At 42.0% G+C, this 13,643-nt stretch overlaps 1 protein-coding gene across 1 annotated transcript in view; it reads right to left on the reverse strand.

Annotated features, from left to right (window-relative positions):
• Window positions 1-13,643, reverse strand: part of RYR2 (ryanodine receptor 2) — a 464,284-nt gene that overhangs the window by 261,374 nt on the left and 189,267 nt on the right. The window contains exons 14-17 of the mRNA XM_048485659.1: window positions 12,850-12,971; window positions 11,231-11,414; window positions 8,628-8,763; window positions 4,233-4,328 (exon numbers count right to left, since the gene is read on the reverse strand). Coding sequence (XP_048341616.1) covers window positions 4,233-4,328; window positions 8,628-8,763; window positions 11,231-11,414; window positions 12,850-12,971 — 538 coding nt within the window. The remainder of the gene's footprint in view (window positions 1-4,232; window positions 4,329-8,627; window positions 8,764-11,230; window positions 11,415-12,849; window positions 12,972-13,643) is intronic.

Here is a 13,643-nt window from a genome sequence, read left to right on the forward strand (position 1 = left end):
GTTACAAAAGGACCTGTACCTCTACTTCAAACTAAGCAGTTGACTCTTCCACACCCACCCAAAAAAACTGATAGACCACAAGAAAGGCTCTTCCATCAGATACCCTTTTATGAGAAGTGCACCTTATCATCAGGCAGGAAACCACAGGTTACCTTTTAACTTATTGTATTTGACAGCTGCATTATCAAACCAATGATATTTTAATATTGAGCAATCTTTTAAACAACAGCTCTCTCACATGCATGATACAATATTACAGAACAAATTACAAGACAACTAAAAGTTCTTCTGCATTAAGGCTATAATCCAACACAAAGTTAACTCTGCTTAAGCACTCTTAAAAGTGTGTTGGATAGACACTGAATATTTCACAACAATATTCTGATCTAGAAGAAGATGATGTGGTTTTATCATCTTTATAACTATACTATAAAATTTATGTCAAATACATCTGCAGATGCATGAGCCCGTTCCTTAAAATGTCCAGTCACACACTGACCTCTTCTTGTTTCTTTTTAAATCCCAACCACCCACAATCAAGTAAATGGGCGAGACAAACTTGGATTAAATTGGACACAGTGTGTAACACACTTCTCTCTGTGATACACCTCTGAAGATGCCGGCCACAGATGCAGACAAAATGTTAGACCACAGCCTCATAGCCTGGAAAACCCACAGCAACCAGTTGAATCCAGCCATGAAAGCCTTCAACAATACATTGGATTAAATTGCTGGTAAATTGTGCGCATCCACAGGTCTCTTATATGGGATCCTGTTAGACTGAATCTATAACTATTTGAGCTAAGTAGAAATCCCTTTTCCAAACAATACATAGGTAATTTCCTCACTGGTGATTAATCATGGGATAGTCACCGGAAATATCCAGGTTCCCTTGAGATCTCCTCACAGCCGAACTGCCCCCCCCCCCATCACAGGATTTTCCTGGACCTGCTTCTATATACACCTTTTTGAAAAAACACTCCAATGGGAGATAATAGGAGATGGGGGCTGCACATTTAAGGGTCCGTAACTTTGGCCCCCATGAACCAAACTTCACCAACCCTGGGTGGTATCATCAGGAGGGTCTCTTAAAGATACTCTGAAATTTTGGTGCTGCTAGCTTAACAATTGCACCCCTGACAACAGGCACCCCCCCCCCCAAGAGCAGGCCAAGAAGTCTTCACTAGAAACATGCTGGCCACAGATGCATGCTGGCCACAGAGGATGTTGGAACCTGAATGAAAAGGTGCCAATTCCTTTGAAACTTGGTTGTATCTAGATTAAATTTTCAGTGGGAATTCGGCCATAGATAGAGATAGAAAACATGTTTTTAGTTAACAGAAAATTAAGTGTTTAACAGAGTAAATGTCTTGTGCAGAATGCTTCAGTTTACAAATTGAAACTAGCTCTCAACTTCACCTCCAGTGGTTATAAACTTCCCAGTGAGAGTGAATTCTTTGTAACTGAGTCTTAGTTAACAACAATAAACACTAAGAACATATTTGGTTCTCCTTGCTCCAGTTTACTCCAGAAGTTTACTTCAGAAGTTTCACTAGGACCTGTTACCAAAAACTGACAGGATCCTCCACAGATTTAAGGTTCCCCTTTCAGAACAGAAATATCCTGTCACCAGAACCTATACACCTAAGTTCTGTATGTTGAGCCCTTAACAGTCTGCTTATTTATCTCAATAAAATGAACTTTCTTCCCTAAGCCAACCTCAAATCCTAACTGAAAGCAAAATAAAACCCTAGCTAAACCAACACTCTTATCCAGACCCTCAGATCCCTGTCTGAGAAGTTTATTCCCACTCTTTTCAAAATGAGGGCTGATCGCTTCCTCCATTCTAGTGGTTTTCCATGGGATTCGGTTGGCTGTCAAACACTTGGATGTGCATTGGGTCAAAATCACAAGAATTGGTTCAGAGTCCAAGAGGGAAGGCAGGACTTTTGGGGATAACTGTGATAAAAGATTGTGGGGGCAGCTCAGAGAGCTCTAAGTAGGAAGACAGAAACAATCCGTTCCATGGAAATACATTGTATTTAGGGTTCATAGGATTCAATCAATAGTTTCCCATTCCGGTTTGCTGGCCAGTCAGAAACCAAGTTTGCCAATTCAGATATCATACCAAACCACAATTAAGTTTTTTAAACAACTGGATGCTTTCTATTGAGTCACTGTGATTGTTCAAAAATATGCTACACTGCAATTGTCTAGCTTAGTCATGAGAATATTACTGAAACAAACAATACTTATTAAACCAGCAGCAGCACATGTACAACAGTTTCTCATTTTGTGTACACAGGGCATTCCATAACAATGGGAAAGTTCTGAATGTACTCATATACAATAAATGCGCATGCACTAAATCACAATATATTATCAGTGTTATCAGTGCACAGACATCAGTGGGCTTAGAAGCATGTAACTCTGCTTAGGACTGCACTGTATGTCTGCACAACTCACTCCAATGCACTGAATCCATTTGCCATGAGGAAGGAATTTATTGCTTTTTTAACATATTTTCTGTTAAAATATTTTTTAAGTTAGCAAGCTGGGTAGTTTTACAGCAAAAGATAACAACCCACAAGTCTAAAGCAGTGACGAAAGGAAGGGAAACTGCGCCTGGGGCATGAGCTGCCCGTGTGCCCCCCCCATCCCCACTCTGCCCAGCCCCCAAAATGCCCTGAAACTTCCCCTCCCCACCCCAAAAAGCCCTGACATGCCCTGCCTTTAAATGCCCCACCCATGCCCCCGACACGTGATGGCAATGGTGGTGCCCAGGACAAGCCGCCCCAGATGTCCCCATTGCTACTACACATCTGGTCTAAAGCGATACTATATTGTATCAGAAATATATGAGCTATTTAGCATTCAGATATGATCCAAAACTATGGCTGATTTTAACTATGCTGAATGTGTGTTAAGTGTCGTCAAGTCGCTTCCAACTTACGGGGACCCTATGAATTAATGATGTCCAAAACATCCTAGCATTAACAGCCAAGCTCAGGTCTTGCAAACTGAGGGCTATGTTAGTTTATGAAATCAGGATTCCCGACTGCATTGTAGTGATGGTGATCCCTAGGAACAAGCTAGGGTCAAACCATATCATCATCCAAAAATTTAATCAAGACTTCAAAAAAAAGATGCAGAAGAGAAAACATAAACAGACAGGGAGCCCCGTCCAAGAGCCAGGCACCTAGCTGCGATGCCACACCAAGCCCAGCTGCTGCCCCCACAGAGGCTTCCAAGCAGCGTGGAAAGCTCTAGAAGTGGAAAATTCTCCCTGCTGCTTAGAAGCCTCTATGGGGCTCAGTTTGGGTGGCATAAGTCTAAATTCGCAGTCACCAATGTAACACTGTGAATGGCTGGAAGGGAATAGACTAAAGTGGACTCCTCCCCAGTCATGCCCCCAGCCTACCCCCACTACACTGGCAGTGGGGGCCCTGTGAGGCTGGCATCACCTTCCAGTGCCAGGGGGAACAGCAGCCTCACACAGACGGAATCGCCCCTCCATGGGGGTAAGGTCCCTAGGGATGGTGAATCTGCTGGCACAGCTGCACACTGCTTCGACCAGGAGATTTAGTCCCCAACCCTGTATGGTTCCACTTGTACTTTGCTCCCTAAATATTATAGGGTTCAAAAATTGGTTGCACAACATCTTGCACAAGGAGAAATGCTGATACAGATATAGTAAGTATTCAAGCAGTTCCTGTGATCTTTTTCTTGCATTTATGCTTGTTCCAGAGTTCTAGCACAAAACAAACCTCTGGATCCCATTTATTGATACGCCGTAATCAACAATAAAGTGGTATGAATTTGGATAATCATGCTAACTGAAGTTAAACTACAGTCATGTATGACATCCAATCTGAGCCAAAGGTCATTATTGCCATGTCTCCCCCACCTGTTTCCGAGGCTCTTGTTCATTGAGATGTATCAAAAAGCACATAAAAAAATTACCTGTGTACAAATACTTTTGTCAAAAACTGAGGTTGTCTCAACCAACACAAACCTATTTACAATATAAAAAGCAAGAATGAATACAAATTTAAATGCCTATTTCATATTACAAATGGTGTATGTAACAGAATTTCAGTATTGCTAAACAAAATGTATACAAAAATGTTACGGATAAAACCACTCTTTCCATTTCCAGCTCATAACTTACGAGTCATTATGACTGAAATACCAGTCTATCAAATTTTCAGATTACTTATTTAAGGACATACCAGAAGATGCTTCCAGTCTTTCCAATCTGCTGATCAGCCAATCTAGAGATCCAGAAAACTGGGCACAGTTTTTACGATTCCCCCTAATCAAAGCCGCTAAAAAAGAACATAGATTGATTAATACTAATCCTCACCAGTGTGTGCATATGTATGTATGCATAAATTCTTTGGCTGCATTGAACACAATCCATTACTTCCCAAAATCATATCAGGCTGTAAGATGACAAAGTGATGCATATTGCAGAACAAATGGCCAATACAACTTTTTTACTCTTATACTTCAACACAAGATATATGCAGAATGCCTTTTTGACATCAGTGTGCCAAATTCAAAAATGGTATGTAGAGAAATTGCTTGGTGGTCCCTCATTTATTGCTCCCCCCCTTGAGGTCAATCATTCCACTATTTCCTGGCAACTGAAGTTAAAAGTACTTAATTCTAGAGAAATGATGGGACTTAAGTTTGTTGCTATTGATTTACTTCACTGATTTCACCAGACCTAATTGTTACAAAATTTAATTGAATTAGGGTTCATTTTTTCCAACTGTAACATCTTTTCCCTTCCTATTGCACATATAAAGTTTGGGCATGACAAGAGTAGCAAGCCAAAGGAGAAGAGCTAGCAGCCTGTGCCTTCAGATGAGCCAATGAATCCTGAACTGACCCAAGATCGGAGGCGTATCAAGAAAAAATGGCACCAAGGGCAATGCCCCCACCCCCCACATCCCACTTACTTCAGCAGGTGGAGGAGGGCGGCAGGAGTCCCGGGCAGCCTGGTGGAGCCGGGCTGACGGGCTCCCAGCAGACCTGCGGCAGGCTCCTGGCCCAGAGCGGCCGGGCTGAGCCTGCCACTCTGGAGGAGAAGCACCCAGGCTGGGAGCCTGCTGCCCCTGGCCGAGAAGCACCCTGATCTAGCTGCTCTTTCAGGAGCCTGCCGCCCCGGAGGAGAAGCAGCTGGGCCAGGAGCCTGCCACCCCAGCAGGCTCCCGGTACGGGCGGGGGCACCTCTCTGCAGGAGGGGTGTGGGGGCGATTTTGCACCCCCACATGACCTAATGAGTGTCGTCCAGGGTCAATTGACCTCCCATGTTCCTCTGGCAAAGATGCCCCTTTGGCAAAGATGCCCCAAAGATGCCCAAGATACCATCTTTTTATTTTGTTTGTTGTAGTATTTATATTGTATTCTTTATGTTGTAAGCCACTTAGGGTCCTTTTAAGGATATTTTAATGTTCTGTTTTCTTTACATTATATTTAGTCCGACTTTCTCACAGGGAATCAAGTTAGACAGCGTCAGTCAATGCAATCAACAGGATGAGACATGTAATAAGCAATGTAATATGACTGGTATTTCAGAAATGTGAAACAGAAATGTGAACAAAGTATGCATTTTAAACTTGGTGGTGGCTTCCACACATGGATGAAATTTTGTAGTTTTGCTGGTATAGCTGCAAATAAGCTTTGTAGTACATGGGTTTCCACACACACACACACATATTTATATACATACACACACATAGATATATGTGTGTGTGTATATATATGTGTGTGTGTATGTATAGGTATATACATGAATAAATGTATATATATTTATATATATATATATGAATAAATATACAGTTCTATTGATCTCAGGAGCACCTAAGGTTTCTTTTTATAAGGACTATATTTTAACAGCCATGGTTAAGCAGCAGGTATTCAATGTTTAAAGGTAACACCACCACCAACATGCCACCCTTAAGTACATGATACAAATACATCACATACCAGGAGGTGACACTAATTCCAAATCCACAGCCCCACTATGTGCCAAAGGTTCTACAGACTATCTGTCAAAACAAACCCCAATACCAAAAGGCTGTCAGTTTTCTGTTGCATTTCCAAAAAGAACCCAGGCTCATTCTGAAGATGTTCACCAGAACCAAGGCCTAATTCTTTTCCCATCTAGCCCCTCCAAACCTAACCACAGCTACCATACACTATCTATCCATGCACACTGCTCTGACCCACTGAATGACTATGAATTAGACCTATGTTCTGAGAAGGTTCTTAATACATCACACACATACACACATGTACGCGTGTGTATAGACATGTGTGCACACACCGACACACACACACACATGTAAATGTGGCCTCCTTTTCTGAGTAAACTACTGTAGACAAGACTTTTTGAAGTACGGCTATTTCATGAACCATGGCTTTGTCAAACAGACACCAGTGCATTGTATTTATTATAACCTACGTGAAATATGATCTGCTTAGACAACTTACAAGAGGTTCTGGAGCAGCATTTCTACTCCCCTCATCTAGGTTAGTCATTTGATTCAGGCGCCAGAATTAATAAAATGGCACACTGGTGACACTAATGACAAAAGTGCCAAGAGTTCAGGATCACAGATAAAGATGGCATTGTTAAAACAAAACTGAAACCGGCATCTGAGCCAGGCAGCCCCATCCAATGCTGAAGGTGGCAGAGGATGGCACCACTGCCATGCCACCCGCCACCTCCAGAGGGCTTTCCAGCAGTGCAGGGAGGCAGGGAAAATTAAACTAAACCCCACTGCCCTAGGCCTAAATGGACTTACACCACCCTTTTAGGTACATAAGTCAGAAGGCTCAGGTGCCACGCTCCTGGCCCTAAACTGGAAGCTGACTAACATTGGCTCCATCCCCAGGAATGCCCTGACTTGCCCTCCCCTACCCCACTAATGTCCAATTGGACACCAGCATTGCTCCGCAGTAATCCCAATATCCAGGAGTTGCCACTGTGGAGCTGAGCATCGACTGGATGCTCTCTGCGCCAGCAAGGCTGCCCCTCACATGATGAAGGGGGCAAATGCAAGGCCACACTACTCCCCCCAACTCTTCCTCCCCCTTCAGATGGGGCCATAAGAGCAATTTCAGACATGGCAACACCACATAATCCGCTGAATATGCAATTACTTCTAAACTATGACAGAAGTATTTTTTCCCAAATTCAAAGGGAATTTTTTTTCCCAAATTCAAAGGGAAAATTTCACTTACCATTAGTTTATCCTAACACCTTGTATTTGTCTACGTATTCTCTGCTTTTTTAAACAACCGGCCTTCTATGCACACTTTCTTCTGTGGGTGGTGGAGCAGGGCAAACTTAACTACTCCCGAGTGCCCTTAACTCTCTAGGGACACAAATCCTTAGTGTCTAATCATCAAATGGGAAAAGGATGAGTTTAGGGCTCAGAATATGCTGCCTGATGCAGAGGCCACTGAAGCACTGCTGGTGGCAGCATCTGAAAAGCTAGTGACAGCAAGTTTGCTCATGCTGATTCTAGGGCGGCTGTGAAAAAGCCAGTGTGGGTCAGGGATGCAAGAAATACACCCCAACAACAGGATCTGGAGTCTTCCCAAGAAACATTTTCTCCATTCAAAACCTTGAATCTCAGAGAGAGGATTTGCATCATAAAAAATATCTTAATGTGAAAATAAACAAATGAAAGCCAAACCAATATGGCCTGAATATGCTCCAGTTACTCAGAAAGTTCCTGAAGCCCGGAGGAGATTAGAGCTGCCCAAAACACCCAGCAGTCTGCAAACAAGCAAGCCTCTATCATATACCCTCTGAAGAAAAGGGGCAAAACCAGACTATACTTCTCTCCATGGAAATTCTGTCTCCAGAATGAGGTGGAAAAGATCACCCACCATATTGCAAGGGATTCTTCAGACAGAAGAAAACTCCTTTCATGCAGAACATTTTTAAACACCAAAATCAAGGGAAAGTATTAACAGGAAATAGTCACACAATTAGCTTCTCATACTGTAAAGCCACAAACTAAGGGTTAAGCTACACATAACACTGAGTTTCATGCTTCAGGATAGATCTAAAATAGAAATCTTCCCTCCCCACTGCTTTTAGCTCCAAAAGAGGAAAAGGATACATACTCTAACTTCATATGTTGAATAATTAGTATGGTAATTGTAGCAACATGATTTTACAGCTGATTTGCATTAACTGGAACTGCAAAGAGGGCACGTGCTTAGTCGTAAACTCTAAAATACTACCAATATAGTGATAGTGTATACTTCATACCAATTAGAGCCTTATATTATTTTGATTTTATTTTAATTGTCAAAACAAAAATTGTCAAAACATTAAAATGCAAGGATTTTTATTTATTTATTTATTTATTTATTTTTGAGTTTATATCCCACTTTCCCCGATAGGGCTCAGGGCAGCAAACGTCATATAAAACAATTAAAACAATGCATGTATTTGACTTTACCTTCTAATAATTTTGTTATCTTTGGTTAAAAAAATCTTTTAATAACAGAAATTATGCACACTTTCAGCATTCTGATATTTTTAATGGGCATGTTTTGATGCCAATAAATCCAAGTTACTCAAATGTATTTCTTACCTAATAATTCATATAATGAGTTTAGAATCGACTTCCAAGTCTCTCCTGCCTCCTTCCCAGCAACATCTGCAAAGTGAGCTGCACTGCTGTATACATGCAAGCGATCGATACATTCAAGCACCAAGTTGATCATACCCTACAAGAAAGAAAAGAGTTTGTCACATGTAATGACAACTGCTATTTGTTCTAACACCACAATCCCTTTCTAATATCAGAAAAGCAATAGCTTCAAATGTATTTAGTACCCAATAAAGGGACTGAGCATTGTAGGTAACAAGTAAAATCCCCAAAATTGAATGGAATAAAAAAAGGAAAAAAGGGTTGGGTAAATGTCTATTCCTTTAGGTAGGGTAGGGTAAGTAAAGTTGCTTGCTGTAGTTATTATATGAAAGAGGGGAAGGGGGAAAAGGGAAAAAATGATTGGGTAGATCACAGGTGTCAAACTCGTGGGCCTCCAGATGTTATGGACTACAGTTCCCATCATCCCCTGCCAGCATAATGCTGGCAGGGGGTGATGGGAACTGTAGTCCATAACATCTGGAGGCCCACGAGTTTGACACCTATGGGCACTGGCGTAATGCCCATTGGGCAAGGTGGGCAGCTGCCCAGGGCATCACCTTGTGGGGGGCATCAAAATGCTGGAATTCGTTTGGGGAATTTTAGTGGTTTCATTTTTTGGCCTGCAGGTGGCACAGTTTTTAGGCTAGCGGCACCAAAGTTTCAGCGTATCATCAGGAGACTGTCCTTATGCTACCCCCCAAGTTTGGTGAGGTTTGGTTCAGGGAGTCCAAAGTTATGGACTCCCCAAAGAGAATGCCCTATCCCCATTGTTTCCAATGGGAGCTAATAGGAGATGAGGGCTACAGTTTTGAGGTCCATAACTTTGGCCCCAAGAACCAAACTGCACCAAACTTGGGGGGGTATCATTAGGGCTTGATCTCCTGATGAGACCCTGAAAGTTTTGAACTTGTGCATTCAGAAATATGCCCCATATACAACCCCATTGACAGCAAGGCAAGAAACTCAATGCAGAAAAAAAAATCTTGGGCAAATTTAGGGTCATTTCTTGCAGGGGAGGCATTCTTGGACATATCAGCACCAAAATTTCAGGGTATCATCTGGAGACTGTCATGATGGCACCCACAAGGTTTGGCAAGTTTGGTCAGGGTCCAAAGTTATGGACCCTCAAAGGATATCCCCCTTCTCCTTAGGAAAGAATGTGGGATGGGGTACTTGCTGAGGGTCCATAACTTTGGACCTCTAAACCAAACTGCACCAAACATGTAGAACCCATCAGAACCAGTTTCCAGATGTTACCCTGAAATTTTGCCAATACATCCAAAAAATGCGCCCCTTCAGGAACATCCCAGAAATTTGCCCAAGAATCTTTGTTCTGCATTGAGACCCTGTATTGCTGTCAATGAGATTACAGGCTGAGAGACATTTCTGAATGCACAGCCTCAAAACTTTCAAGGTCTCATCATGAGACTACCCTGATGATACCCCCCAGGTTTGGTGCAGTTTGGTTCAGGGGGGCCAAAGTTATGGACCCTCAAAACTGTAGCCCTCATCTCCTATTAGCTCCCATTGGAAACAATGGGGGATGGGGCACCCCCTTTGGGAGTCCATAACTTTGGACTCTTTGAACCAAACCTCACCAAACTTGGGGAGTAGCATAAGGACAGTCTCCTGGTGATATGCTGAAATGTTGGTGCTGATATGTCTAAAAATGCACCCCCTGCAGGCACCAATGTCCTGGTGCAAAAAAATTTTGGTCGTGGTGGAGAGGCCACCCATGGGGGGGGGGGCATCCAACTCAGGTTTTGCCCAGGGCTACAGTTTGCCCAGGGCTGCCTCGTTACGCCCCTGCCTATGGGGTAGATGTTTGAGAGGTAGTGATCTCTGAGAGGCCATGAAAGGGAACAGAAGGCAACTGAACAGGGAGCAAAAAGTGACTTCTGTTCTTGGGGGGCTTAACCTTCAACCTAAATCTCTAACTATGTGTGTGTTTTGAGGGTCTGTGTGTTTGCTTTTTGAAGACTTTTGTTTGTGTGTGGGGTTTTCTTTGTTTTTCATTGTGTGCTTGCCTCAGGCTTCTGAGAGGTGGGACTTCTCATGAATCACTACCTTTATTTAACTGCCATATAGCTCTTTTGAGCAATCTCTGAGAGGCACCAGTCCAATTTGGTCTTTGGGATATCAAAAGGGCTAAACCTAAGAACTCCTTAAGCCCTCTGATTTTACCTTCATCTTTTGTATGCAATTTATGCTGGAAGACACCTTTGGCATTATGGTATTTACTCATGTTCAGCATGAAGGGCAATGTTAAACCTATTTGGAATTACAAGGGAAAATCCAATCACTGGTTTGGTTCCAATATTTCACATTACACAGCTAACTAACTGTAAAAGTCAGAAACCAACAAAGGAGCATTTCTTTGGCAGTTTTGGAGGAAATATTAAAGTGTACTGGTTAGAGTGTTGGACTAGGATCTGGGAGACCCAAGATATTTAATATTGCCACAAATTCTTTCTTAAATCATACTAAGTGATTTTTTATCCAGTCTAAAGGTAAAATGCCGAAAGAAACAACAAAATGACTACCTCTTCCTGGAAGAGATTCTGCCGATTCTTCAGTGCCCTTAGTCGATTCTGCTTCTCTTCATGTTCTAAATGTTCATCAGGTAGATGGAAGTAACCAATCAAATCCTGGAGGCTAAGGCTGACTGACTCAATGGGTAAGTCAACACTGGAAGACTTTGCTTTTTTGCTGAGAGCATCAAGGCCCCTAAAATTATTTAAACAATAACTACATAAGTTTGGAATATGGTTTTAGTGTAGTTTTTGATGCCATTATCACAGTGGCTCAAACTTTTTAGGATCATTCACCTTGACTTCATTAACAAATACATGGTGCATTTGATCTTTGACAACCTCTACTAATGATGGTTCTGGAGAACTTCAGAATTCAGTCTAACAGTGAAAATTATTCACAGCCATTTTCCTGCATCTTTGACCCATCTTTCCCAAAACCCACGTAAGCGATGTGAGGGCACTACTTCCCCCTTCCCATGCAACTGCCAAACAACCCCACTATTGCTTTGCCCTGTGAAGTCTGTACAAAGGCTAGGCAATCACAACCTCTCCATCACCATGCAAGTGCCATGAGACACTGCTTCTTTCTTTCCCTGATAGTGTTGTACAAAGGCAGGCAGTGCTACCTTGTCTTCACTGTGCAAAGGCTACAGGGCAGTCCCTCTGCCCAGGGCTGGCATAACCATGGTATGAAGTAGATGCCATCAGCCCACTGGGAAATGTCCCAGTGGACATAATGATCAGTCTAGCCCCAGTCTGCTACTATCAGATGGGAGGAAGAAAAATCCTAGTAAGTGTCCTCAAGAGCTTTTGGCTCCAAAGCAAGAACTTGGGTTGCTTGGATCATAAAGGAGCCCTACTAGAAATGAATGAATCTGAAGTATGGATCATAGTGAGTAAAATAACTTGAAAAAAGTTACTGCAATTCAGAATACAAATGTGTTAGAATCTAAAATCCTACTCCTCTTGGTAGGCATCTCTAGCTTGAGTGATGTGTTCTTTTTCCTAGGAACAAAGTTGATATGATGGTGTCCACAATAAGACTACTCCCATTTTAAAATAATCTAAAATATCATGAACACAGCACTCTTTTGCCCCCCACCCCCCAGGCATCGTATCAAGTGCTGAAATTACTGCACCATCCTGCACACACAGACACACCTATTTAGGCACCTGGAAATGCATGAGGGAGAACAAGAATGTGCTGCAAGTCTGATTAGGATCTGGCCCTCACAGCATTTTTACTAACTTTAAAATCATGGCAGCATTCTTGTGGTGGCCATGAGTGGCATCATCGTGTCTAGTTTGGCCCTTAGTGTACACACCTATCCCACAGTTTATTGCTGTTTTTAATAATGCAAGCATGCATGTCTATTACAAAAGTAAGAGTTTTGACTAAAATAGGAGATCCATGAAGGACTTTGGGATAAAGGACTTTGGGATAAAAGGACTCGGGACAGGGCCTCACTTAGGCCTGGTACTAATGCAACATTTCCTTGACACAACTTTGTCCTTCTTCATGATCAAATTGCACTTTTTCCCCTTGTCAGTGATAACAGTTGTTCATATTACATCTCTACCAAAGTTAATGATAACCATCATCAATTTTCAGTCAGCAACCAATTTACCTTATGAACCTATTGAAAAGGAAGACAGTACTACGAATTACTCGTGCTGTACGTGACTCTTCATGCTGAGATCTGGACAATGTTAGACCATCATCCATATGGCCTTCATGGTGCATGATAGCCTGCAACGAAAAACCGAACAATAGTAATGACAAAGAAGAAATCTAGGTATAGATATCTACTATTTACATAGCATTTTTCCTAAGTGTTCAAAAAGGTTGAAGTTCACACACATTTGGTTGGTTCACATGTAACATAAAACCATGGTTGTATTAAATGAACTACAGTTAATTCATTTAGTGAACTTGTACAATCACACTAGCTATACTTAGTGAAGGTATCTCAAACCAGAAGCTGGTTAATTAACCATAGTTAATCTTAATTACAGTTTCACATTACGTACAAATGTGGTATCCTAAATTTATCTTGATTTGCTTCCTGATGATGCTCCATACTCACTCTAAGTACAGAGTTGTCTGGCAAAAAACTGCCCTCATTCAGGACTAAAGCAATTATAAAAACAATTATAAAAACAAAGGTATTTAAAAAGTATCTAAAAAAGATTTGTTTAGGGTGTAAAATTTATCCCTGGTTTGTAGAGAGGTGGGATATTGTCACAGCCACTCATCTCTGCATCTCTCTTTCCAAATTTCTTGGTGATACAGTAGAGGTCTTGGGCCACTAGAGCAGATCAGATTGATTTATTTACGGTCATTGACCAGCATTGACCAGCAAGGTACAAAAGGAACAGGAAGTCTCAAGATGCATGTTCTGGTGGTGTCCTTCCATTTTCA

The sequence above is a fragment of the Sphaerodactylus townsendi genome, linkage group LG01 (genome assembly GCF_021028975.2).
Source record: "Sphaerodactylus townsendi isolate TG3544 linkage group LG01, MPM_Stown_v2.3, whole genome shotgun sequence".
NCBI classification, from domain to species: Eukaryota; Metazoa; Chordata; class Lepidosauria; order Squamata; family Sphaerodactylidae; genus Sphaerodactylus; species Sphaerodactylus townsendi.